We start from the raw sequence: 27,228 nt of genomic DNA, 5'->3' as shown, positions 1-27,228 counted from the left end.
TCAAAAACCAAAAAAAAAAAGAAATGTCCCAAGAAGCAGGAACTGCAAGGGCATTTTAAAGACAGAGGAAAAGGGGGCTGGAGAGATAAGAGGTAAGGCCTTTGCCTTTCATGCAAAAGGACGGTGGTTCGAAACCCGGCATCCCACATGGTCCCTTGTGCCCTACCAGGGGCAATTTCATAGAGCCCAGGAGTAACCCCTTGAGCAGTACCGGGTGTGACCCAAAAACCAAAAAGAGACAGAGGGAAAAAAAATGTTTCTAAGTTTTTTTTTGGTGCTGACTATTCCAGATAAAGAGAAATTTAATCAAGGCTATATTTACTTGTAAAAAATCCTTATGTTAGGGAGTAATAGGTTTTATTATAATATATGCAGCAGAAGGGAGAATCATCTATAGGCCAATTAAATGTTTGTGTAAAAGGAAGCAGAATGTCAATACCATAACATAAACTTAATTGTGAGATATTTTTCAGGAATTTTTGTCCAGCCATCTACATGGGAGAAAACCTTACCAGTGGGCCTACTGGTGAAATATTCCTCAGGAATTTCTAATCAGCTATCCACATTAAGGGAAGAACATCCTAGAGGGTCTTCTGACCTAGTGGGTCTTCTGACGAGCCTCCTCTAGAAATATTGAAATCCCTCTTGTTATGGTGCAACAGATTTTGAAAGGTTTGATATAGATTCTTTGGGACTTCTCCACTATCTGTCTGATCCTTTTGATCAATGCCAAGTCTGTGGGTGTTGCCAGTAATGGTTTTCAGCTTCCTGGTACTAACTAAATAGTGTCTGTGTCTTCCCATAGACAGAATCAGTGTGTCGTTAGGGTTGGGGATTTCCCTCCGGTGCTCAGGCCCCTGGGCCTCTTCCTGCTGCTGCAGGGCTAGATCTCCATGCAGGCCTAGTGATGTGCAGTGCTCAGCCCTGTGGGGTTCCCGGTACCCTGTGGTGCTGGCTCTGATCAGCCTACAGGATGGGACTACTCTGCATTGACTTTGAGAACTGTCTCCTTATCTAGCCCTCTCTCCAGCTCTCTCCCAGCTTCTGGATTTTAGGATTTCTCTTTCAGTTATGCATCTGGTTTTATTTACAGTATTATTATTGGCAGTTATAGTTGCAGGATTGTTGTTTGGTAATGCTTTAAAGTCAAATTATTTCTGTGGCTTCTTCCAAAAATAGAAGGGTTGTTTGGTCAGTGTCCTTTGAGATGAATCTTTCTTCAAATATTTTTGTTTTGTTTGTATTTTGGTTTCTTTATGTTTTTTTTTTTCTATTCTTGGTCTTATTTCATATGTGCAGTAGTTGACTTAGTGAATGCCTTTTATTCATGACCCTGCACTCTTAAGGATCTTACTTTGTGCCCTGACCCCATCTAGATTTGGAAAAAGCCCTGGGAAATAGACTGTCCTCTGAGTCAACTACCAATGAAAAGTGAGAGTAAATCCATCCTGGGACAATGAGGAATTGTAGCAAAAGAGATCTATTTCTTTTGGAAATCTTGCAATTTTAGTTTGGTGATGGGGGTAGGGTGGTGGGTGGTGGGGTAGAGGGAAGAGCATGAGCCTCTGGATTCACTTGCATCCTTCCACTAGATTCAGGTGTTAAGGTGGTGTGGGAATCATGCTGGCCATCTACTGCTTTCTTTGTTTTTAATTGAATCACCTTGACATACACAGTTACAAAGCTTTTGATAGTTGCATGTCAGTCATGCAATGTTCTAATACCCATCCCTTCACCAGTGTACAATCCACCCCTCCCCCTCCATTATCTCTATTTTTTCTCCCCACGTCCCCATCCCAGGACTCTATGACACTGTGTTCTCTCTCTCTCTCTCTCTCTCTCTCTCTCTCTCTCTCTCTCTCTCACCCCTTTTCTCTCTCTCCCTCTCTCTCTCCCTTTCTCTCTCTCTTTCTTTCTCTCTCTCTCCCCCCCCACACTCTCTCTTTCTTATAGCACTGGGTTTGCAATGCTGTTAAGAGTCATCCACTGTTTTGTATCTTAGTGTTCAGCATCATGTTCTACACTCTCACTGAAACCAGGTCTCACTCATCTGTCAATTCAGGTATTTTGTTTCTTTAAGTCATAGGTCACAGAGTTTTTCTATGGTGTAATCATGCAGTTGCTGCTGTCATGGATCTCCAGAGACTGCAGCTTCTTTCCTGCTCAGCAACTGGATCCTGACTGGATCCTGATCCCTCAGCTCAGCCCGGTTACCCCAGCCCCCAGAATTTTCCATCAAAGCAGTGCTGGGTCTGAACAGAGCAGGCTAGTTCTGTGCCCGTGCTGGTCTGGGAAAGTCTGTTACTACCATTGTGATTCTTTCTTTTCTCATGCTATTTGGGGGGGGTGACTGGATCACTCCTCTTTCTTCTCTCCTTCTTCAGCCTCAGTGTGTATCACAATTGCAGCCATTTTTCCAGTGCTAAGCATACCCCTGTTCCAATGCGTGGGACAGCGGTGCCTATTCTGTGTGGTGCCAGGACCCTGCAGCTCTGTTTAGATATAATTTATATAGAGGTCATATATAAATTTTTTTCGAATGTGCTCGGTGCTTACTCTAGTCAGGGATCATTCCTAGTGGTCTCAGGCGACCATATGGGATGCTGGGGATTGAGCCTGGGTGAGCCGCAAGCAAGAGCCCTACCACTGTACTATTTGTTAGGCTCATATACACATGATATATATTTTATAATATACATTCAAGCATATATGCTTTTAAACTTAAAAGAAAATGGAGCTTTTCTCTTGGACCTGCTTTGGAATGAGGAACATGGGGCTCCCCCATGCGGAAGACTTGCTCTCTGAGCTTACTCCCCAGCCTAAATAATCTGTTTCTAAATAAAATCCTTTGAAAGTGATTCCATTCGTGTCTGGCTGATAGGATTCTCTCTTATAATGACATGATTATGCCAGATCAGTTTGCTCACAGCAAGTTTTCATCATGTGTCATGTGAAATTGCAGCTCCAATCTGAACTCTGTGACCTCTTTGCTTTTCTTTCCACTAAAATAGAAACTTTTCCAAAGTACCCTGCAAGTTCAGTCTGGCCTGGGGAATTGTCATCAGAAGCAGCAAACACACTTGAGCTGCCTGTCTTGATGGCTGTGACCCCATCTGATGGGCTGGTGTGGTGAGTGCTTCCTCTCTGCCCTGTGCTGTCTGGCTTCACATCAGCTGTCCGCATCTGAGCAGGCTCAGCCGAGCTCAGCGCTCAAGCAGTGAATAAGCATTTCTGCAGTTTCCGCTGCCGATTGCAGTGTGCTGTGGTGCTTGTCACACCCCAGCTGGACTCTGACTGTGTCTGCTTCTCTGGTTGAAGAATGGTGGCTCGAGAGGAAATAGCACGATTCTGGAGTCTAGAAAGCCTGCTTGTGGGTATGTATGCAGAGTGGGCTGTTGGTCACAGAATCACCTATCCCTGCTCAGTGTCTCAAGGGCACTGGAGATGGGCAGAGGGTACATCAGAGAACTGGGTCTTGAGTATGGTGTCGCTGTTCCTATAAAGTTGGAAATAAGGAGAATCAGACACTTCCTAAATTACAGAGCTGCGTTTTATGAATTATTTTTAAATTTCTGTTACATGAATCCTTTAGTTAAGAGTTTATTGTTGGGGTATAGAAAAGTATTTCTTGCTGATTTAGGAGAGGTCATATTGAAAGCAATGTTTTTTTTAAAAAATAATATATAAAGTTTTTAAAACTGATATTGCCTAGTGTTTGGGTTTTCTTAGTTCTTTATTACATCCTTTTGTCAGTATTTTTGTGAATAGTGTCCAATGGGCTAGTTTTGTTTAGAAGAGAAAGGAATGTGGTATGCTCATACTAAGAGTTGTAAGTATATAATTCTGAAAAAGAATTTGGAGGGGGGAAGATCACCAGACTTGCTCTGACTACTGCACACTGAAATGGTGGATGCTTTTGAAAAGTCTTTTTCTTTTTTTAACCTTTATTTATTGATCGATTGATTGGTTGGCTTTTGGATCACACCCAGCAGTGTTCAGGGGCTACTCCTGGCTTCTGCACTCAGAAATCACTCCTGACAGGCTGGGAGACCATATGGGATGCCAGGAATCGAACATGGTCCCTCCTGGGTTGGCTGCTTGCAAGGCAAATACCCTACTGCTGAGCTAATTCTCTGGCCCCCATGAAAAGTCTTATTTCTGGCTTTTTGAGCATTGATTGTAGTAACTTGAGCAGAGATGAATGAAAACTGGGGTAATGGCTGGAAGGCAGAGGAGGCCTCACTGGAGCAATGTGGTTGACATTTGGCACCTCTCCTTTTTATTTTTTCGTTTTCCTCTGCTGGCTGAGTGGGCAGGGAGCTGGTCAGGTTTCTCTATCTGGTGGATTGTGAAAACAAGGTCAGCATGTGCTTGGGATTTCACTGACAGGAAGAAAGGCCCATTAATTTCTCAATTCAGGCAGACTTGGCCCCTAGTGTTAGTTAGTCTTGAGCACTGAGGCCTAATGGTGCCTGTGTCCGCTGTGCTCTCTACATGACGCCAACTAAGAGAAGAGCTGGCCCTCACTTATCCTGCACAGCGTGGGAGGTGTCAGTATGGCAGCAACGTCAGAGCAAGTCTACAGAGCTCCTGTAACTCTTCCCTCCATACTACTCTACTACAACTGGGTCTGGTGCCCAGCCAATGCCCACACCCAAGCAAAGGCAAGGGGATGTTCTTGGTTAGAATGCTGCACCTTGTAGGTTGGGCTCCAGGCACCACCTAGAAGACTGTGGCCACCAAGCCCTCTGTGTGAACAGCCACACCACTCACGTCCCTCTTCCAGCCCTCATCAGTGTGTTCCATGCACACCACGGCTCAGACTGTGATAGACAGGCCACTCCAGAAAATTTGGGCAGTATTCTGTGGAAGGGCAGGGGAGAAGTGAGGACATCAAGGGGCAGCTTGTGGTGATGGTGTAAGGTGGGAATGGGTAGTACCAGTCAGGCTCCTTTTAGGAGCAGGCAGCACTGTCTGCTGGAAGCAGTGCCCCATTTCTTTGAGCCACGGTTTCCTCACTGCAAGTGGACATTAGTGATCCCAATGGGGGGAGAAGTCAGAGATGCAACTGATTCACAGCTGCTTTCCATGAGGTCTCTTATACCCACAGGCTCTGGATCTTGTGCCAGTGAGCAGTATTGGGGCTCACTAGCCTGGGGAGACCTGGAGAGCTGTCAGGGAGCAGCCTGCTGGAGAAAGGACCCAAGATTGGGTCTGCTGAGGAAGCAGAGTCAGACCGACTGTTGAGAGGAAAGTTGGTTGTAGATGACAAGCCAGAAGCAAACCTTAGGGCTTCTAGTTCAACCAGAAGAGCAGATCTGAATCCACTGGGTTGCACAGTATGACTTGGTGATGGAACCCATTGGGAGAGAGCTGGGTCAACAGAGTCCACCATCACACTCTTAGGGGTGTCTAGAGGAGCAGAGCAGTTCCCCCCTCTCCCAAGAGATCCACTGGCCACTGTGCCCTGATGCCACCTGCCATCACAGCACCCTAGGACCTTCATATAGATGTGCCTAGACAGTCCAGGCTCTTCTTCCTTTTGCTGTGAAGAGGGAATGTTTCTTTGGGGTAGTTTCAAGTAAAAGTTAGTAGGAGCATTTGAAGATACTGAAACGGTTTTCAGGATTGTATGTAATCTAGCTTAGTCCTGGCTGCTTCTTTTCTGGGTATAGCTGGAGTGGCCTAAGCCTGTTTAAAGCCGATGTAGGAAGCGCATGCTCCACCAGGCCCTTTGATGTGGTGAATGTTAGGTGACATGATAATGAAGATCAGTGTGGTTATGTTTGGGGCCCTTTTAATCTTCCTGTTAGTAGATTTTATTTTTCTCTTCCGCTCCCAGTAGATTTAAAAGACTGGAAAATTCAGTTTATGGGGAATGGCATGAAAAACTATATGAAGCATGTTAGTGACTTTTCTGCCAGTAACCTTTTTTTGTGTGTGAGCAGATTTTTATTATTAAAAAGTGAAAACATGTATATATTCTCTGCTTTATGCTATGAACAAAATGGATTTGGAACAGAGGCCTTACAGCAAGGGACAGATAGCTCACTATTAATTATATCAAATGTTTTACAAAATAGAAAGGAACACATTTTCTCAGACTAGTTAAATATTTTTATAACAAATTAGACAAGGACACATGAGAAATGAAAACTTCTATCTTCCTTATAGATGCTGACAAATGAATATTAGCAATCAAAGATCAGCAACAAGTAAAAGCAGATAGCAAATATGGGTTAATTAAGGAATGTAATTATTTGAGAATATCTACTTATGTAATTCACTCCAGTATTAAGTTAAAAATTTCCATATTCATTCACACCAAGGTCTGGAAACTTGGAGGATAAATAAGGTTTCCTAACTTCATAGAAAGCATTTTTTTAAAAAACTATAGCCAGGGGCCGGAGAGATAGCATGGAGGTTAGGTGTTTGAAGGAAGGTGGTTCGAATCCCGGCATCCCATATGGTCCCCCGTGCCTGCCAGGGGCGATTTCTGAGCATAGAGCCAGGAGTAACCCCTGAGCGGTGCTGGGTATGACCCAAAAACCAAAAAATAAATAAATAAATAAATTATTTAATGGGTAATTACTAAAATAAGTCTATTCAAAGTCAAGAAAAATGAAGAATGTCTACTATCACTTTTTTCTTATCACATCCATCTGTGCTCAAGGCTTGCTCCTGATTCGAAGCACAGGAACCAAGTATTAGATACTAGAGATAGAACTAGAGTCTGCTTCATGCAAGACAAGTACATGAACCCCTGTATTCTCTCCAACTTATCACTTTTGTTTTTTTTTGTTTTGTTTTGTTTTTTGTTTGTTGTTTTTTTTTTTTTTTTGGTTTTTGGGCCACACCTGGCGGTGCTCAGGGGTTACTCCTGGCTGTCTGCTCAGAAATAGCTCCTGGCAGGCATGGGGGACCATATGGGACACCAGGATTCAAACCAACCACCTTTGGTCCTGGATCGGCTGCTCGCAAGGCAAACGCCACTGTGCTGTCTCTCCGGGCCCAACTTATCACTTTTATCATTATATATTTTACCTTAAATACTTCATGAAATTTAAGAGAGAATCAATACAAAAGCAAAAGGAATGTGAGTAGGCCATTATTAAGATTATCGAAGGAGGAAAGCAAAGCAACGTGTTAAGATTCCTTACATAGAAAACCCAATCTATACACAAATGTTTATAATTCACAAGGATGTTCAGCTCTATTTCTGGACATAAGATCACTATAAAAAATCAATGACAGTAACATCTTAAATTTTCAGACACGAAAGACATTTTGTGCCTCACTCCAGATTACTTACACTGACTAGGAAGCATGTGCTTCGGCCCCTGAAAGATAGGAGGCAGGGCAGAGAGGAGGAGTTAGACATATGTGACTAAGATACTAAACAGCGACACTCTAACAGCAGTGCATGAATGTGGGCTGTTTTAAAAGAGTTGAACCTCAAGTACTTCCCAGCACTGGAGACAAATACTTACTGCAGAGGGACAAGGACAGAGAGAGTAGAGAGCCCAAGGGCTGAAGGAGGAATCTGCTGATTTGGGGATAATTTTCCTGAATAAACTTAGATAAAAGGATCATTCTCTGGTACAAAGTGGCATGAAGTAGGAACTTTTTTCTTTTTTTTTTTTTAATTAATAGTTATTTTATTTAAGCACTGTGGTTACAAAATTGTTGCTAATTGAGTTTTAGGCATAGAATGCATACCTCCCTTCACAGTGCACTTTTCCTGTTTCACCACCAATATTCCCAGTTTCATTTCCACCCACCACCTACCCCTCCCCCCCCATCTGTCTCTAGGGCAGGCATTTTGCTTCTCTCTTTCTCTCTCTTTCCTTTTTGACACTGTCATTTGCACTATTGTTCATGAAGGGGTATTATGCATATCACTTTATCCTCTTTTAGCACCCAGTTCTTATCCAGAGTGATTAGTTCCAATTATCATTGTCATAGCAGACCCTTCTTTAGCATCTTTATGTTGTTGTTACTTTATAGGAAAAGCACATCCACTATCCTCAGAGTTTGCTTCTGGCCCTGTGTTCAGAGAATATTTCTGGAGGGCTGGGGCAGTCATATGTGGGGCAGGGATCAAATCTAGGTCCACTATGTGTGAGCAAGTGCCTTTCCCTTTGTTATCTCTGGACCCCATGATAGATTGTTGGAGCAAGCTATAGCTCTCCAACTTATGGCTGGCTGCATGGACAAGCAGCAAGAGAGAACAAATTCTAGAAACCAATCCATGCATGAACATCTAAATTTCACCTGAAGTTCTTTCCTTCACATGCAGAGCTTGTGTTCTCTCACTAAGCAACATACCTGGCTCCAGCTTTACATCTCAGGTCTTTTACATTTGTCTGAGCTTGAGATACATTTAGAGAGCTTTTGAAAAATACTTTCACTCTGTCCTTACCTACACCCCACATCTCAAGAACCTCACTTTTGTGGTCCAGCTTAGAGCTGACCACATTCCCTATGGGACTCTTAACCTTGGGTGTCAGGGAAGTGAAAAGGGAAAAGAAATAAAATAAATTTTTCTCTGCAGCTTCCCGAGGACTCACCCTTAACGCCCTAGACCCCACCCCTTCCTAAATCCTAAAAACCTTGCCCTTGGGCCCGGAGAGATAGCACAGCGGTGTTTGCCTTGCAAGCAGCCGATCTAGGACCAAAGGTGGTTGGTTCGAATCCCGGTGTCCCAGATGGTCCCCCGTGCCTGCCAGGAGCTATTTCTGAGCAGATAGCCAGGCGTAACCCCTGAGCACCGCCGGATGTGGCCCAAAAACCAAAAATAAAATAAAATAAAATAAAAACCTTGCCCTTGACCAAAAGATACATTTTAACTGTTGAGCTTCATGAGGACCCAACCTCTTCCTAAATTCCAAGGACCTGCCCTTGACATTTTAACTGTTGCAAACCTTATGACTTGTGGTTATCTAAATCTTGCAAAAGTGTAACTGAGCAAATGTCAAGTGTCAGTACTCCCTGAAATGAACCACCCTACTGTAAGCTATATTTTAAAGGCTTGTTAAATCTGGTTTAAGGCTCTCTCTCATCCTCTGGGGGGAGCCCTTACATGCTTGTAAACAAATAAAACCCCTTGCTTTTGCATGGTCTCTGCCCCTTGGAGTCATTAGAGGGGTGCGTGTGGAATTCCCGACCTTATCAGAAGCAGTGGAGAAATGTCCTTGGGAGACATGCTACCTGCTGGATCCTGAAGGTCAGCCTCTGTGACCCTAGCCTCATACTCATCCAGGCTCCTTGGTCAGGGTATGGTAAATACAGCAGCAGCCTTGAGTTACACAAACTGTCTGGCCTGTGCATGTGCTTTTCCATTGTGAAAATGAGAAGTAACTCCAGCAAGTGTGGGAATCAAAAGGAGATTCTTTTAAGTGTGGGACTTTCCCTCAGTGTAATCATGCCATAGGGAATTCCCCATGGAGACAACCACTGATAGAGGGATTATGCTGCCCAGTTGGTGATTGGTGTGGTTTGACCCACTGTGGGTATACTTCCATCTCCACCCTCTTTGTGGCAAGAGCCTGATCATGAAACCAGTGTGCAAGCTCGCCACATTTAACTTGCCCCCTGCCTCTGCCCCTCAACACAGCCCAGGCCAGTGAGGCTGGTACGTTCCTCTCAGAAGACAGAGCCTGGAGTTAGCCTGACCTGAAGCCAAGGGCTTTGACCTGCCAGTCTAGTGCTTTTGAAATTCTGTCACTTTGTCTTAAAGCCTTTCAATGTGTCTACCAGATAAGTCAAGGTAGAAAGAGACTTGCATGTCTGGAGGCCTGCCTGCTCCATGCACAGGGCTAGCCTTTTTAGGAAGCACTCATGGCTTCAGTCTGTGTTATGAAATAGATTTCAGTTCTGATATCATTTGGTATTTTTGCCAGATAAACTGCTGCAGGCGGCTTCTGTCCTACAGCGCTAGTGGGATTTCAATGAATCCACTTCCGGGAGAGTGGGTTGCACAGGGGGCAAAATATGAAATATGAAATAATGAAACCACACACAAGTATGTGGGGTCAACACATCTTCCTGGCAGGAGTGGGACAAGTTTATTTATTTATTTATTTATTTATTTATTTATTTATTTTTGGGTTTTGGGCCACACCCAGCGGTGCTCAGGGGTCACTCCTGGCTGTCTGCTCAGAAATAGTTCCTGGCAGGCACGGGGGACCATATGGGACACCGGGATTCAAACCAACCACCTTATGTCCTGGATTGGCTGCTTGGGAGGCAAACACCGCTGTGCTATCTCTCCAGCCCGACAAGTTTAATTTTTAAGCAGGGGGTTTTATAGGGGTAAAGCCAGTCATAGGTATAGAGAAGAATGTTTACAATCACAAAGCAAAATTCAACAGTAACAATACTTAAGCTAAGGGTGTGAGCTGTAAGAATTCTAATTTACAAAGGAGAAGGTTACAGCTCAAGGCAGCTCTTTGCAAACTCACTTCAAATACAAAATAAGGGATTATTAGGAAGTAGAAAAAAAATCTTAAGAACATGGTCTTCAGAGGTGAGCTCTATTGTTTTAGAGGTCAAGGAAGGAAGGAGCCAAATCCCTTAAGGTGTGGCTCCCATTTTCTGAGAAGAGTCAATAGCCCAGCATCTGGCTGCACCCTTGATTACCAGAAACAGAAACTGCAAAAGACATATTTGAAAAGGAGAAAAAATATTGTCTTTGCTTTTAGGTGCTAAATATTATCTAGAAAAGAGGTTCACTTAGCAGTCTTTGGTGCTGGAATTTCTGAGCCAAATTATTTGATAGAGGCCATAATTTTGCCTGAGATTTTACAAAGGAGAGATAGCCAAATAATGACAGAAAATGTAATACCAAGCATGGATTTTTCTCTTCGGGAATTCCTCAACTATCCACTCAGGGGAAAAGACCTCCACAGTGAGCCTTTTGAGGAACCCCATGGGGGTTATTTCTTTTCTTCACACCAGGAAAATCTGGGGATACATCTGGTGTGTCTTCTGAGTTCCCCTAAGTTTATGCATGTTGTGGCAAACTACCTTTATAATCAGTGGTCAAAGTGCTGGTCTTTGCAGAGGGAAGATCCAGGATTAGGGATAAATTGGTTGCTTTTCTGAGGCGCATGGAACCTGTTACGGCAGATACTTTAAAAACTTGTTCCAGGATAGAGCAATAGTATAGTGAGGACTGCTTGACTTGTGTTCAGTGGACCTGGATTCAATCAATATGGTCCTGCAAACACCACCAGGAGTAAGACTTGAAAACAGCTGAGTGTAGATCAAAAGTGAAAACAAAACCAGCCAAACAAAAACAGACTTATTCTCTTTGACTTAAATAGCTCATCTTTGTAGAGACCTTTGTGGAGACCTGGGCAGGAGGACTGTGAGTTACCATATCCCCAGGAATGCTGTGCAGAAGAGTTGTCTTGTTTCCCCATCAAGGAAGGAGTGGGGAATTGAGTTTCCCCATGTAGAAACCACATCTCTGACTGTAAGGGACGGCAGTGCCATGTCAAGAAATTGGACGGTGTCTAGTGCCAAAAGGCCTCTTCAGAAGGAGGCTTTAATACCATGGTAATTGTAAACAAGGAAGTTACAATAAACGCATTTCCTCTGCATTGGAAGAAGTCATACTGCTGGATTGTCTTGTTTTGGGATTGTCTCTAGCTGGAGGGATGTACTAAGACTTCATGTGCAGAGCTTAGGTGATGTCCACACACAGCCTGGCTGTGGCACTGAGGGAGACTGGTAAGGACTGCAGTTTGCCAGCATGGAGTCTTTGTGCTGTGTTTCCAAGTTTGTTTTCAAAGTACATTTTTCCGGCATTAATATAGTATAAATAAAATAATTAAAATAGAGTTTGGAGAAATCCGAATCCTGAGTTCTGTAGTTGAGAAAACCATGTGGAAGCTCATCCAAAAGTTAAAATGCCCATATGAGCAAGCAGTCCATATTTGGGCAATACATACCAAAAAATTCATACACATATTCACAGTATCAACAATAATTAGGAAGTGGAACAACTTATATTTTCATCAGCAGATGTTGGATAAAGAAAAGGTCATATGGTCAGAGGAACATTTCACCTGGGAGAGCGCTAACCTAGCATGTGGTCAATCTGGATTCAGTCTCTGGCACTGCATATGGTCCCCTAATCTCTACCAGGAGTGGTCCCTGAGCACAGAGCTATGCATAAACCCTGAGCACTCCTGGGTATGGCCACAAAACTAAACTGAAAGAATGGAAAGGACATATAATTAGGATCAGCATTCTGTGGACAAAGTGTATTTTTTTTTTTTTTTGGTTTTTTGGGCCACACCCGTTTGATGCTCAGGGGTTATTCCTGGCTACATGCTCAGAAATTGCCCCTGGCTTGGAGGGACCATATGGGATGCCGGGGGATCGAACTGTGGTCCTTCCTTGGCTAGCGCTTGCAAAGCAGACACCTTACCTCTAGCGCCAGGGGAAGACTTTTAATACCATTTTAATTTCCTCAATAGTTATACATCTGTTTAGATAGGCTAGATCTTCCTGATTCAACCAAAGAAGATGTAAGAATCCAAAAATGTATCCATTTCTTCCAGGTTTTCTTGTTTTGTGTTATAGTTTCTCAAAGTAGTTTCTGATTATCCTTTGAATCTCTGCAGTATATATAGTGAATTCCCCTTTTTCATTTCTTTTTTGTTTTTTGTTTTTTGTTTTTTTTGGTTTTTTTTTTTTTTGTTTTTTTTTTTTGGGGGGGGGGGTCACTCCTGGTTGTCTGCTCAAAAATAGCTCCTGGCAAGCACAGGGGACCATATGGGACACCGGGATTCGAACCAACCACCTTTGGTCCTGGAACGGCGGCTGCTTGCAAGGCAAACGCCGCTGTGCTATCTCTCCGGGCCCCCCTTTTTTATTTCTAATCTAGTTTTTCTCTTTCCTATTCTTTGTGAATTTTGCTAGGGTTTATCATTCTTTTGTATTTTTTTCAAAGAAAAACTTTTGCTTTCGTTGATCTTTCAAAGTGTTTTTTTGCATTATCACTTAATTGATTTCTGCTTGAAGCACTGCTATTTCCTTCTGCCTACCTATTTTGGGTTTATTTTGTTGATCCTTTTCTAATTGTACAAACTGTGTCATTAAGCTATTTATGTAGGCTCCTTTTTTTCTTTCTGATGTGTGTGCTTGCAAAGCTATAAATTTTCCTCTCAGTACCGCTTTTGCTTTGTACCACAAATTCTGATGTTTTGTGTCTTCATTTGCATTTGTTTCCAGGAATCTTTTGATTTTCTCTTTGATTTTATCCCTTACCCACTCGTTGTTCAATAGTGAGCTGTTTAATTTCCAGGTGTTAAAGTTTTTCTTCTGTGTTCCTTTGTAGTTGACTTATAATTTCAGTGCATTGTGATCTGAGACGGTAGTCCATACAATTTCTATCCTCTTGATTTTTTTTTTTTTTTTTTTTTTTTTTTGGTTTTTGGGCCACACCCGGCATTGCTCAGGGGTTACTCCTGGCTGTCTGCTCAGAAATAGTTCCTGGCAGGCACGGGGGACCATATGGGACACCGGGATTCGAACCAACCACCTTTAGTCCTGGATTGGCTGCTTGCAAGACAAACGCCGCTGTGCTATCTCTCTGGGCCCTATCCTCTTGATTTTATGGAGGTATGTTGTATGGACTAGCATGTGGTCTTTTCTAAGGTAGGAAGGCCACTCTTCAATTTATTCTTTCAGAGCATTTATATTCTTGTTGGGTTTAGCCTGGTTGATCTATCAAGGGGTGACAGGGCAGTTTTGAGGTCTCCCACTATTATTATGTTGCTATTGATGTCTTCTTTTAGATTTGTCAACAATTGTATTAAATATTTTGCTGATCTCATTGGGTGTGTATAGATTTAGGAATGTGATTTCTTCCTGTTGTATATATTCCTTGATCAATACAAAATGTTCAACTTTGTCCCTTATAACTTTTTTTATTTTTATTTTTTTTGGTTTTTCGGGCCACATCCATTTGATGCTCAGGGGTTACTCCTGACTAAGTGCTCAGAACTTCCCCCTGGCTTGGAGGGACCATATGGGACGCTGGGGGATCAAACTGCAGTCCTTCCTTGGCTAGCGCTTGCAAGGCAGACACCTTACCTCTAGTGCCACCTCGCCAGCCCCCCTTATAACTTTTCTAAGTCAAAAGTTTGTCATCTGATATTAATGTGGCCATTCCAGATTTTTTACAGGTATTGTTTGCTTGGAAGATTTTCCTCCAACCTTGATTTTGAGTGTATGCTTGTTCTGCCTATTCAGGTGTGTATTTCTTTTTGGAAGCAGAATGTTGGAGTCAGCTTTTTGATTATTTTGCTACTCTGTAACTCTGTTTTTATTTATTTGGGGGGGCACGCCCTCTGACACTATGGGGTTACTTCTGACTGTACGCTCAGAAATCGATCCTGGCTAGGGGGACCATATGGGACGCTGGGGGATTGAACCAAGGATTGTCTTAGACAAGCGCCATGCAAGGCAAAACCCTACCACTGTCGCTCTGAACCCACTCTGTGTCTCTTAACTGGTGCATTTTGTCCATTGACATTGAGAGAGATAATTGTCATGGGGTTTAGTATCAACTTTATGTAGGACTTTGGTATGTGTCTTGGTCTGCCCTATCTTAAAATTAGTTCAATTTCCCCTTTCAGGCTGATTTTGAGCCTGTAAGATATCTGAGCTGCTATTTATCTATGAAGCTATGTATAGTTCCTTCAAACCTGAACATGAGACTGGCTGGGTGCAGTATTCTAGGTGAAGCATTCATTTCATTACATTTTGTCACTATATTTCACCACTGCCTTTTGGCCTTGAGGGTTTATTGTGACAGATCTGCTGTAAACCTTAAGCATGCTCCTTTGAATGTACTTTTCCTTTTTGATCTTTCAGTATTCTTCCCTATCTATGGGATTCATCATTGTGACTAGGCTATGTCTTCGAATCCTTCGCATCACTTTTAGCTGGTATTCTTTGGGCATGCAGGATTTGGTTCCATGCAGTATTTATTTCTGGGAGTTTCTCTGCAATGATGTCATTGAATGTTGATTCTTCTTGGGGATTTTCTTCCTGGGTTTCTGGTACTCCAATGATTTTTACGTTGTTCTTGTTGAGTCTCTCGGAGACTTCTGTTTTCATCTATTCACATTTTTTGCGGATTTATTCCATTGTCTGATCATTTGTGTTAAGGCTCTTTTCCAATATGGAGTTGTTATGCATATCATCTTTTAGCTCACTGATTCGATCCTCAGCTGCTGTTATTTTGTTTGGAGAGGCTTCCAGTGAGGTTTTCATTTCACCTATTAAATTTTTCAGACCTGTTATTTCAGTTTGGAGTTTTCTGATTTCTATTTTCGTATCATCTTGATCTTATTTGTAGTTCGTTCAGCTCATTCCATGCTTTCTTTGAATTCCTTGAACATCCTCCATATTTCTTCTCTAAACTCCCTATCTGAAAGGCTAAATAAGTGTTTGGGACTTTTCTGATCATCATAGTTGCCATTTTCATTCTCTGTGCATGGTGTTGGCCTGCGTTGTTTCCCCATTGACACACTGTAGTGTGGTGTTCTTCGTGTTTTGCCATTGACACATTTATAGTGTGGTGTTTTCTTCATGTTGTGCTAGGATTCATTGGCTAGGAGATGTGCCTGGCTGAGATGCAAGGAGTGGCTGCTGCTCCCTTGGTAGGTGGGAATAGCTCACCTCTGAAGAAGTACCCTCAGGGAACTTCTGGGCTGAATGGTTCAAGGTCCAGTGGAGCAGAGCAGAGAAAGTCACAATGGAATCAAGTTCTGCCCTTCTTGGGTGTGGGGACAGCTCACCTCTTAAGAAGTGCCCTCAGTGAACTGGGCTGGATCATTCAAGTCCAGCCTAGCAAAGAAGAGAAAGTCACCTGGTTACAGAAAGTTTTTGTTCGTTTGTTTTGGGGCCACACCCAGTGATGCTCAGGGGTTACTCTTGGCTATGTGCTCAGAAATCACTCCTGGCTTGGGAGACCATATGGGATGCCGGGGGATCAAACCACTGTCCATCCTGGGTCAGCTGTGTGCAAGGCAAATTCCCTACCACTGCGCCATTATTCCAGTCCTATGGTTAGAGAAAGTTTTAACTTCACTGTCATCTACTCTGTATTTCACAACAAACTCCTGGGTGTAAGCAAGAGTTTGTATTTATTTTCCAGACTCTGCACACAATGCATGTGCACAATACAAAATGCTCATGTGCACACAAAGCACTTACAGAACACACATGCACACTATACAGCACAGATGTACACTCATAACACATGCACAACATTGTGCATGTATACAGTAGGGAGTGCACTTGGCTGGGCACTTGCCTGGGCGACCCCCTGCTCTGCCTGCAAAACCCTGCCCACAGCTTTGAAGGTGGAAGTAATACACCTCCCGTTCAGTCTCCATCATCCTGATTTTCCCAGACATAGGCCTGACATCTCAGAATGGACAACCCAATTGTTCATCACCCACTCACATCCACAGCTCGGGTCATAGAAATGGTCACCACTCTGCTCTCAGAAGAGGTTCTTGAGAGAGAGGTTTGGATACCTCTCTGTTTATGTAGGACAGATGTACTTATATACTTTCTCTTTTTATGTACACACTGCTACACACTCACACTATGCACTAACACACAGCCTCACACATATACATGTACATATACTGTCACTTGCAAACCCCATGGGTTGCCCAGTCATGATCCTCTGGAAGGCAGTGCAAAGGCAGAGTTACTGAAAACAGCTATCTCAGAGACTACTGGCATCATTCAGTCCTTGGCCTTCCCACAGGGCCTCCCTGGCTTCACTCTGGTTCTCTCTCCTCATGCTTTAGAGATTTCCAGATCACCACCAACTCTACTTTGAATCTAGCTGTCACTACCCGCAAAAGGAAGCACGCACCAGACGTGGCTTTTGGCTTTTCTGGTGCAGTGCCTAATTTTCCTCCCAAGAAATATCTGCCAGAAGGCCCATTGGAGAAGTCATTGACCCTTGCGTGGATTACTGGCTATATTTCTGACATTGCTGTGACATTATATATCACTTTACTTTTATTTATTTTATTTTTGTCTCCTTTTCTACTACAGAAATTCAGCCTTAACTTTTTTACACTCACAAAGAAATTTCAGTACCAAAAGCAAGCTGCTAGAAGTTCCCTGCTTGCTTAGTATATTTGCAACTGAAAGCCCAGCTAGCTACCTCTCTTTCTGTCAGGCTTTTTACTTCTGAAGGTCAAGTCAAAACATAGCATCTTCAAGACAATGGTCTTCTCTCCCTGCCTTTGAGCATCAACAGCAGATGATTTCTGCCTTGGGGACTCTCCCTGTCACTTTGAATACCTGCTTACAAACAGGTTTGGTCAGTGTAGAATTAGGCTATTTTACTAGGTATAATTATGTATCCCTTTCTTTAGTGTTATTCTCTTTCTATTACCAGATCATAAGAAGTGGGTCTTAACCCCTAGCTAGAATACTATTTCCCTCAGGTTAAGAATATTTGTTAGGGCCCGGAGAGATAGCACAGCGGCGTTTGCCTTGCAAGCAGCCGATCCAGGACCAAAGGTGGTTGGTTCGAATCCCGGTGTCCCATATGGTCCCCTGTGCCTGCCAGGAGTTATTTCTGAGCAGACAGCCAGGAGCAACCCCTGAGCACCGCCGGGTGTGGCCCAAAAACAAAAAACCAAAAAAAAAAAAAAAAAAAAGAATATTTGTTAGGGGCCCGGAGAGATAGCACAGTGGTGTTTGCCTTGCAAGCAGCCGATCCAGGACCTAAGGTGGTTGGTTCGAATCCCGGGGTCCCATATGGTCCCCCATGCCTGCCAGGAGCTATTTCTGAGCAGACAGCCAGGAGTAACCCCTGAGCACCGTCGGGTGTGGCCCCCCCCCCAAAAAAAAAAGAATATTTGTTATCAGGAGTAAACCAGGATTTTCCTGCTATCCCTTAATTTACATCAGTAATGACACCTAGGGCCAGGAACTTCTTTGATATGTAAGAAGTCAGTCTTCCTTTTATCTAACTCCTAACTGAAATCTATTCTATTCTAACATTACAAACCACCTAAAGCTATGTGTATTTGTTCTAAAATCAAACAATGTTCATTGCATATTCTTTTCATATTATGACTGCTTCTTTTTCCCTTTATATACCCCCTTGCCTGAAGATTAAATTTGTCGCACTCCTGCCAGAGATGTGTTGACCCCACACTGAGGGTTTACGGACCCCACTAAGGTCTTGCTGTGGACGCAGCACGCCTACGGCATCTAGCTAGCAAGGATGCCAGAGGTTTGACTCAGCCATTCATCTGATTTTCTGGAAAGGGTATTTTTTTTGAGGAGGAAGGGTGGAGGTGTGGCACACCCTGTTTTACTCAGGTTCATGCTTATTCCTGGCTCTGTGCTCACAAATCAGTCCTGATGAGCTTAAGGACCCTATATGGTACCAGAGATGAAACCCATGTGACCATGCACAAAGCAAATGCTTTACTTTCTTGCTGTATACTCAGGATGAAAATGGTTTGTACAGTAGCAGGAGGTGGCATTCTAAAGCGGAAGCTGCCTTCCTCATGCTGCTCCCACAGAGGCTTTGGCCAGTAATTCAGCCTTGACCTCTGAAAGGGAATCCTGCAGACCAACGCTTTCTTGATACACCCCCCCCAGCCCCCGATGGCACCCATTTACCCCACCTCCCCCACCTCAGATTTATCTTTTCTCCTTCAAGTACTGATGTGAAAGTTTCATACCACAATCTGTTCCTTTCCCAGAGCTCTTCAAACACCCCTGCAGGAAGCCTTTCTCAGGCCCCTTATAGATATTCTTTTTTTGTGTGTGTGTGTGGTTTTTGGGTCACACCCGGCAGTGCTCAGGGGTTATTCCTGGCTCCAGGCTCAGAAATTGCTCCTGGCAGGCACTGGGACCATATGGGACGCCAGGATTCGAACCGATGACCTCCTGCATGAAAGGCAAACGCCTTACCTCCATGCTATCTCTCCGGCCCCAGATATTCTTTTTCTAATTTGCATTCTGCTTAGCAACATGTTGACCTTGGTGAGAACAGTACTGAGGAGAAATTCTGAACTTCTCCCCAGTACTATGCAGAAATTCTTCATCTAACTTTCTTGGCCTATTTGTCAAGATGTTCTGTGATTCCTGGCACTTTCCAGCAGTCAGAATAACTACATTTGCACTGACAAGGCTGCTGGGACCTTTTGTTTTTAAACTAGTGAATGGCTATAGGTCCAAGGTAGAAGCAGGGCACTTGTTTAAATAATTTTTTTTTAATTTTTCCTGACAAATTTGGCATGTCTTTAATAATATCCACTTTTTTTGTTATATGATCCAAAGCACAGCTTTGCCACTGAATCATAGATTTTATTCAGTTCACAAAATAACAACTGAATGATATTGAGACTCCACCCTGGAATGTGCCCTTCTCTTCTTAACTCTATGTAGCTATCTATGTAGCTTCTGCTTGAAATTTTTCACCAGTGTCTTTGAATATATCATGCAACAAACCAGTCATGCTTTTACTGATTTCTTACTCTGAACAGGATAAAAACATTGCCTGTCTTTAGGGCCGGAGCAGTAGTATAATGAGTAAAGCACATGGCCACCCTAGGTTTCATCTCCAGCACCCCCAAGCTACACCATGAGTGATCTCTAAGCAGAGAACCAAGATAAAGCCTTTAGCAATACCAGGTGTGACTAAAACAATTAATAATTGGTTTGCCTTTCTTTAGTATGTGTTCTAAGTTCAGTTGTCATTTGCAGCAATGTTTGGAAGCTGTGTCTATCTTTTTTTTCCCCATGATTTTTTTATTGTGATCAATATGATTTACAAGTCTTTTACAGTTATATTTATATTTAAGGTACTAAGTGACCGAATTAGGACCATTCCCACCACCATTGTTGTCCTCCCTCCACCTCTGTTCCAGGCATGCATATTATACCTCTCCTCTTTGTACCCTGGACTGCTAGTATAGCCAGTCCCTTTTGTATATAACTTGATGTAGATTGGGGTATCTTTTTTTTTTTTTTTTTGGTTTTTGAGCCACACCCCTTTGATGCTCAGGGGTTACTCCTGGCTATGTGCTCAGAAATCGCCCCTATCTTGGGGGTAGATTGGGGTATCTTGATTCTGTTGTTGATGGCTTTGAGTTTGGTGTTTGGGTCTGATCTTTTTTTTTTTTTTTAATTTCCACTCAATATTCATATGACTATTTGCTCCTGGTATCATCCACCTTTCCCCCCCCTCCACTTATGAGGTAAAACAAGATGATTCAAGCCCTCTGGTTCTATTGGAAAAAAAGGGGGGGGTATGTTGGGAGGGGTGAGACATCTGTCTAGAATCCATTAGTATCAGGTTTTTTTGAGGGGGAGTCACACAGAGCAGCGCTCAGGGGTTACTCCTGGCTCTACACTCAGAAATCACCCCTGGCAGGCACAGAGGACCATATGGGATTCGAACCACCTTCCTTCTGCATGGAAGGCAAATGCCTTACCTCCATGCTATCTCGCCGGCTCCATCATCAGTATCAATTTTAAAGGAGAAAAGGGAAAAAGAAAAAGAGGAAAAGAAAACAACAACAACAAGAAAACAAGCAGACAGTGACAAGTGTGTCTATCTCTTTAAAAAATAACGTGGGGTTTCTTTCTTAAAGTTTCTTCAGAAGGAGGCACTGAGTCCTCTGCCCTAGTGGATGACAATGGCAGTGAGGAGGATGACAGCTATGAAGACCTTCGACAGGGCAATCACCGATTCTTGCCACCAGGCGGGGAACAGCTGGCAGTCAATGAGGTATGCAGGTCCCTGCCCCCTGTAGCCCCCCCCCCCCCCGCCCATCCCCATGTTCAGTGGCTAGCACTGCTTTGTCCTGTTTTACTAAATGTTTGCTACAAGCTTGATCTCAGATTAGAAAGACTTATTTTATCTGGATTCTGACATTCTCAGGGACAGTATGTGTAGTTGAAATTTCTAGATTGCTAAAACTCATCCAAATGATTAAAAACAGATTAGAGAGCCATTAGAGACAGTTGGATGGGGTGCACCAGTGTGTGAAATACTATCCCTGATGTTGGTATTCGTGAAACTCAAGATGCAGGAAGACAGGTCAGAGACACCATTCTTTTTTTTTTTTTTTTTTTTTTTGGTTTTTGGGTCACACCCGGCAGTGCTCACGGGTTACTCCTGGCTATCTGCTCAGAAATAGCTCCTGGCAGGCACGGGGGACCATATGGGACACCGGGATTCGAACCAACCACCTTTGGTCCTGGATCGGCTGCTTGCAAGGCAAACGCTGCTGTGCTATCTCCCCGGGCCCAGAGACATCATTCTTATTCTAACAAATACTCTGAGTTGGTGCAAAGTGGTAGAACTGGATCTAACCACTGTTTCTCGTTGCCATTCAGGAAGTTTTTGCAACCCCTCATCAATAGCCCTTTTCAAGGAAACCATTCTAAAAGCAGAAGCTTCAGTTTGATCCCCAGCACCTCATGATCCTCTGAGCACCATCAACTTTACTTGTGATCCTCATGCTAAAACACACACTCACTCTCTCTCTCTCTCTCTCTCTCTCTCTCTCTCTCTCTCTCTCTCTCTCTCTCTCTCTCTCTCTCTCTCTCACACACACACACACACACACACACACACACACACACAATTTAGCTCTGGACCTAGTCTGAAGTTTTGTCTTGTGTTTTGAAGCTATACCTGGCTGTCTTCATGTTTACTCCAGGCTGAGTGCTCAGAGATCATTTCCTTTAGAATTTGGGGGACCTTTGCAGTCCTTTTCCCACTGGACTCTAACCAGGTCAGCCTCGTGCAAGAGCCTTAACTTCTGCACTATCTCTTTGGCTCCTTTTAACACATTTTAAAGTGGCCTTGGGGTTTCTGTTTAGAGCAGTTTTGTTTGCCCTACATTTCCTTGTGTCTTTCTGCACTTCATAAAAGAATCTTGAGCAATGTCCTCAGTGAGAGCAGGGGAACCAGGCACTTCCCCTCAGCCTCCCTCCCTTACTTTCTCTTCGTCCTGATCACACTCTTCGCTTCATTCCAGCTGATCAGTGATGGCAGCGTGGTCTTCGCAGAAGCCCTCTGGGACCATGTAACCATGGAGGACCAGGAACTGGGCTTCAAGGCAGGAGATGTCATCCAGGTTCTGGAAGCTTCTAACAAGGACTGGTGGTGGGGCCGGAATGAGGACAAGGAGGCCTGGTTTCCTGCCAGCTTCGTCAGAGTAAGGCAATTGCTATTTCTCACAGGCACCAGTGTGGACAGTGGGATGGTTTCATGTCAGCACTGGTTCTTAACCATCATATTCACCAAATCACTTAGAATTAGACTGGTGGAGGGGAAACTAGTTACTTGCCTTGGGCAAGGCATAGCTCTGTAGATTCAGGGTGATAGGCCAGGCTGCCTTCCTGGCGTGTGAAGATACAGGGATGGGCTGCACCACCTACTGCTTCCCTAGGAATTATCTCCCTGTCCTCCCCACAGTTGCGTGTCAACCAGGAGGAGCTGTCAGAGAACTCAGTCAGTTCCCAGGGTGAAGAGCAGGAGGCTGGTGGCAAGTCCCACCATGTGCATCCCGAGAGCAAGCGGCAGATGCGGGCCAATGTGGTGCAGGAGATCATGAATACTGAGCGTGTATACATCAAGCACCTCAGGGACATCTGCGAGGTGAGACCTATGCTTCTGAGCTGACTCCGGTCCCATCCTTAGAGCTCCTTGTTCTCTCCACCCCAGGTTTTCCCCAGACCGACCCCCTTATTAAAATATAGTGGCTGTGGGGCCGGAGAGATAGCACAGCGGCGTTTGCCTTGCAAGCAGCTGTCCCAGGACCAAAGGTGGTTGGTTCAAATCCCGGCATCCCATATGGTCCCCCGTGCCTGCCAGGAGCTATTTCTGAGCAGATAGCAAGGAGTAACCCCTGAGCACCACTGGGTGTGGTCCAAAAACAAAAATAAAAACAAACAGTCCTTCAAGGCAGCCAGTCCTTCAAGGGTAGCTGATTTCTCTCACTTATGTATTTTTGTGAACAGTGAACAGGGGTGAGCTCAATCCTAGGCAAGGCTCAAGGGACCACATAGGATGCCAGGGACAAAATCTGGTAATTGTGCCAGGCAAACACCCATGCCACGGTACTGTCACTCTTTCTCCTTTATATGTATTCTTTTTTTTTTTTTTTTTTTTTTTTGGTTTTTGGGCCACACTCGGCAGTGCTCAGGGGTTACTCCTGGCTGTCTGCTCAGAAATAGCTCCTGGCAGTCACGGAGGACCATATGGGACACCGGGATTCGAACCAACCACCTTAGGTCCTGGATCGGCTGCTTGCAAGGCAAACACCACTGTGCTATCTATCCGGGCCCCTTTATATGTATTCTCATGCTCACTCTAACCTTCGCACATTCACTCTCACTATCTTTCTTCTCCCTCAGTCTCTGTCTCCCCCTTCCTCTCTCTCATCTCATATCACTGTCAATTTGTCCTTTCATTCTCTCATTTTCTTTTCCACTTTATCTCTCACACTCTGTCTTGCTCTCATTCTGTCTCCCTCCCTTTTCTCCTCTTACCCTCACACTCTCTCCGTCTCTGTCTCCCTTCCCACCAGCTCTCTTTCCTCAGCAGTGTTCACTAAGACAGTACCCAGTAAGGCCACCCACTGACTACACAGAATCAAAGACTTGTCATCATCTTCAACTGACTATGTGTGATCATGAATTCACAGATGAGTTCCTGAGTCATTGAGCAAAGCATCAATTGTATTCATTGATAGCCAAACTCATGCATAGTCTTATGATAGTCTGCTCAGCAATACATATAATTTCCCTCACAATACTTTTTTGTTTGATTTGTGGTTTGGGGGTCATGCTCAGGGGTTATTCCTTGGCCTATATTCCCTGGGGATTATGAACCCAGACTTTATGCTCAGCCCATAGTCTGTGACTCCACAGTCCCACAGTATTTTGGGTGTTTGGTTTCTGTGGACTTGGTTCAAGCATTCCATGATACTGTTGTCTACTAATCTGACCATCAACGTTGTCCTGGCTATGACTACATCTTGTCACTCTCAGCTTTAGACAAAGTCATTGCTCAAACAAACTACCAATTCTATAGTTGGTTAGCCAGACAGATGCACACAGTACTTAGTTTGTGCCAACTGTGTTGTCCTCTCTAACTAATAGGGTTAGTCATTTCCTACAAAGTAGCATCTGGAGGCAATAAAAATAATCGTATGGCCCAGGAGAGAGTCAGTGGTGGAGCTTTAGCTCTGTCGCATGCCTACCACACAGTCCTGGCAGCTCAGCATGTGTCCCAGACTGCCTGTGCTAGAAAAGTGTACAGAGCCCAGCAAGACCTACAACCTAGTATCCTTGGGATTTCACAGTAGCAGCAACTAAGGGGGATGCACAAGAAAAATATAAAATAAAACGTGAAAACTAACCATTCAATGATACAACACACTTACTATGTAGATCCATTCTGACCAATTACAGGTGAGGAAACCAAGGCTGAAAGAGACCAAAAACCAGACCTGTCCTCTGACCCCAAGCCTGTCCCCTGAGCTTTTTCCTGATAAAATTCTATCTAAAAACTTGAGTATGTTATGTTTTTAATTAATTTTTTGTTTTGGGGCCACACATAGTGATGCTCAGGAGTTATGGTTCTGTACTCAGGAATCACTCCGGGCAGTCTGAGGGAACCATATATGATCCTAGAGATTGAACCCAGATTGTCCATGTGCAAGGCAAGCACCCTACTGGTTGTACTCTTGCTCCAGCCCTCCTAATTAATTTTTTTTTGGTTTTTGGGTCACACCCGGCAGCGCTCAGGGGTTACTCCTGGCTCTATGCTCAGAAATCACTCTTGGCAGGCTTGGGGGACTGTATGGGATGCCGGGATTTGAACCACCGATCTTCTGCATGTAAGGCAAATGCCTTACCTCCATGCTATCTCTCCGGCCCCTCCTAATTAATATTTTAATTAAATCACCACAAGATACATAGTTACAATATTGTTCATGATTATGTTTAAGTTGTACAATGCTCTAACACATTTCCCACTACCGAGTCCCCAATTTCCCTCCCATCCTTCACCTCTGTGGCAGACATTTGTTTCTTCTTTCTCTCTTCCTTTTTTCATTTAAGGCACTGTGGTTTGCCGTATTATACTGAAGGGGTATTGTGCATATCACTTTACCTCCTTTCAAAACCCGTTATTGTCTAGAGTGATCATTTCCACATATTATCTGAGTAGTCCTTTCTCTACTCTAACTGCACTATCTACTCTTTGTGGCAAGAGTTCTACCATGGACTAGACCTTCTGACACTGAGGTATGTTTTACCATGCCTTCAGACTAGGCTGTTTAATTACATGATGCTGACTTGTGGTAATTATTACCTCTCATTTGATCCTATTTCCTATCCCATTAATTTTCAGACTATAGTGCCAGCAACATGTTGCATACAGATTGCCCACAAGCACTAAAGGGACTCTAGACTAGATGGCATTCCCACCAGCAGTGAATGAGAGTTCCCTTCTCTCCACATCCCCACCAGCACTGATTGTTCTTTGTTCTTTGTGATGTGTGCCAATCTCTGATATAAGATGGTACCTCATATTTGTTTTGATTTGTATCTCCCTGATGATTAGTGATGTGGAACATTTTTCATGTGCCTTTTGGTCATTTGTATTTCTTCTTTGAAGAATTGTCTATTCATTTCTTCTCCCCATTTTTGGATGGGGTTAGATTTTTTTTTGTTAAGTTCTGTCAGTACCTTATATATCTTCGATATTAGCCCCTTTTTCCTTCCCTTCCTCTCTCCTTCCTTTATTATTTTCTTCCTTTCTTCCATCCTTTCTTTCTTTTTTTCTTTTCTTCCTCCCTCAATCCTTCCTTCCCTTGAAACTATTTTGGGTGTATATTATAGTCATGGACATATAACATCAGTGTGAACTGAGAGGTTAAAATAATTTGGGGGGGGTGACAGAGCATTAGTATAGCAGGCAAAGAGCTTTTCTTGCACACAGCATACCTAGATTCCCTATATTCCCTAGCATCCCATATAGTACCTTAAGGAGTAATTTCTGTGTGCAGAGCCAGGTATACCTCTTGAGTATTAACAGGTGTGCTCCCTCCCAAAAAAAAAAAAAATTATTAAGGTCCACTCCAAAACTTTGAACCTCCCCCAAAACCTGTATTTTATAAATAAACAGTTGTTATGAATTCCCATATTTCTCAATTTTTATCTTTTTTCCCTTTAGGGTTATATTCGACAGTGTCGCAAGCACACGGGAATGTTCACTGTGGCACAGTTAGCCATCATTTTTGGAAACATCGAAGATATTTACAAGTTCCAGAGAAAGTTTCTGAAAGACCTTGAGAAACAGTACAATAAAGAGGAGCCTCATTTGAGTGAAATAGGATCCTGCTTCCTGCAGCATGTATGTCCTTCGCCTCTTCTCTATGAATAGCCCCGTCAAGTATCTTGAAATGTTTCTCCACTAAAAAATAGCAACAGGTCTTTCTGCATTGTTCCTCCTGGTTGGCTCCACCAGTTTCCCATGGCTGGAGGAGCTGCTCGCCACTTGATGAATTTGATTCTTTACCTCTAAGTTCATTTTACCAAAAAGTATCATTTTGGGGCTGGAACAATAGTAGATAGCTATTTGAAGGTAGCTACCTACTTGCATGCTGTGGACCCAGGTTTGATCTGTGGTCCTTCGAGCCTGCCAGGTGTGATCCCTGAGTACAGCCAGATGTGAACTTCAATAAGCAAAAAAGAAAAAACTAAAAACTCACCACAATGTTTTTTGTTTCTGGTTACAGCTGGGCTCAGGGCCAGCTATGATCGGAGCTCATATGTGGTGCCAGGGATTGAACCTGTCGCTTTTGCTTGCAAAGAATGAGCTCATGCCTTGGAGCTGTTTTGCTGCAGACATGTTGCGTTGCTAAGCAGAATCCTCGTGGAGACTGGGACCCCTTCACGGGGAGAGAAGCGGGAGCACGAGTGGACAAATATGAAATAAATGAGACCACACAAAATGCATTGTATGGGGACTCACGTCCAAGAGACGAAAGACAAATTTATTTTTCAGCCGATGACATTTTAAGCACAGTTTCTGGAATGCAGGGTGTCTTCAGAGAGAACAAAAGAGTGGGAGATGTTCAGGAGAAAGTACAATGAGGGACCAAGCCTAAAATTTACATATTAAAAGAC

General features: G+C 43.6%; 1 protein-coding gene across 1 annotated transcript in view; it reads left to right on the top strand.

Annotated features, from left to right (window-relative positions):
- The window catches only part of SPATA13 (spermatogenesis associated 13), a 79,999-nt gene that overhangs the window by 36,669 nt on the left and 16,102 nt on the right, over window positions 1-27,228 (top strand). The window contains exons 5-8 of the mRNA XM_049778453.1: window positions 20,670-20,806; window positions 22,065-22,244; window positions 22,505-22,687; window positions 26,273-26,452. Coding sequence (XP_049634410.1) covers window positions 20,670-20,806; window positions 22,065-22,244; window positions 22,505-22,687; window positions 26,273-26,452 — 680 coding nt within the window. The remainder of the gene's footprint in view (window positions 1-20,669; window positions 20,807-22,064; window positions 22,245-22,504; window positions 22,688-26,272; window positions 26,453-27,228) is intronic.

The sequence above is a fragment of the Suncus etruscus genome, chromosome 8 (assembly GCF_024139225.1).
Source record: "Suncus etruscus isolate mSunEtr1 chromosome 8, mSunEtr1.pri.cur, whole genome shotgun sequence".
In the NCBI taxonomy this organism is placed as follows: domain Eukaryota; kingdom Metazoa; phylum Chordata; class Mammalia; order Eulipotyphla; family Soricidae; genus Suncus; species Suncus etruscus.
Note: the sequence above shows the minus strand (reverse complement) of the source record. Positions and strands in the feature narration are given on the sequence as shown.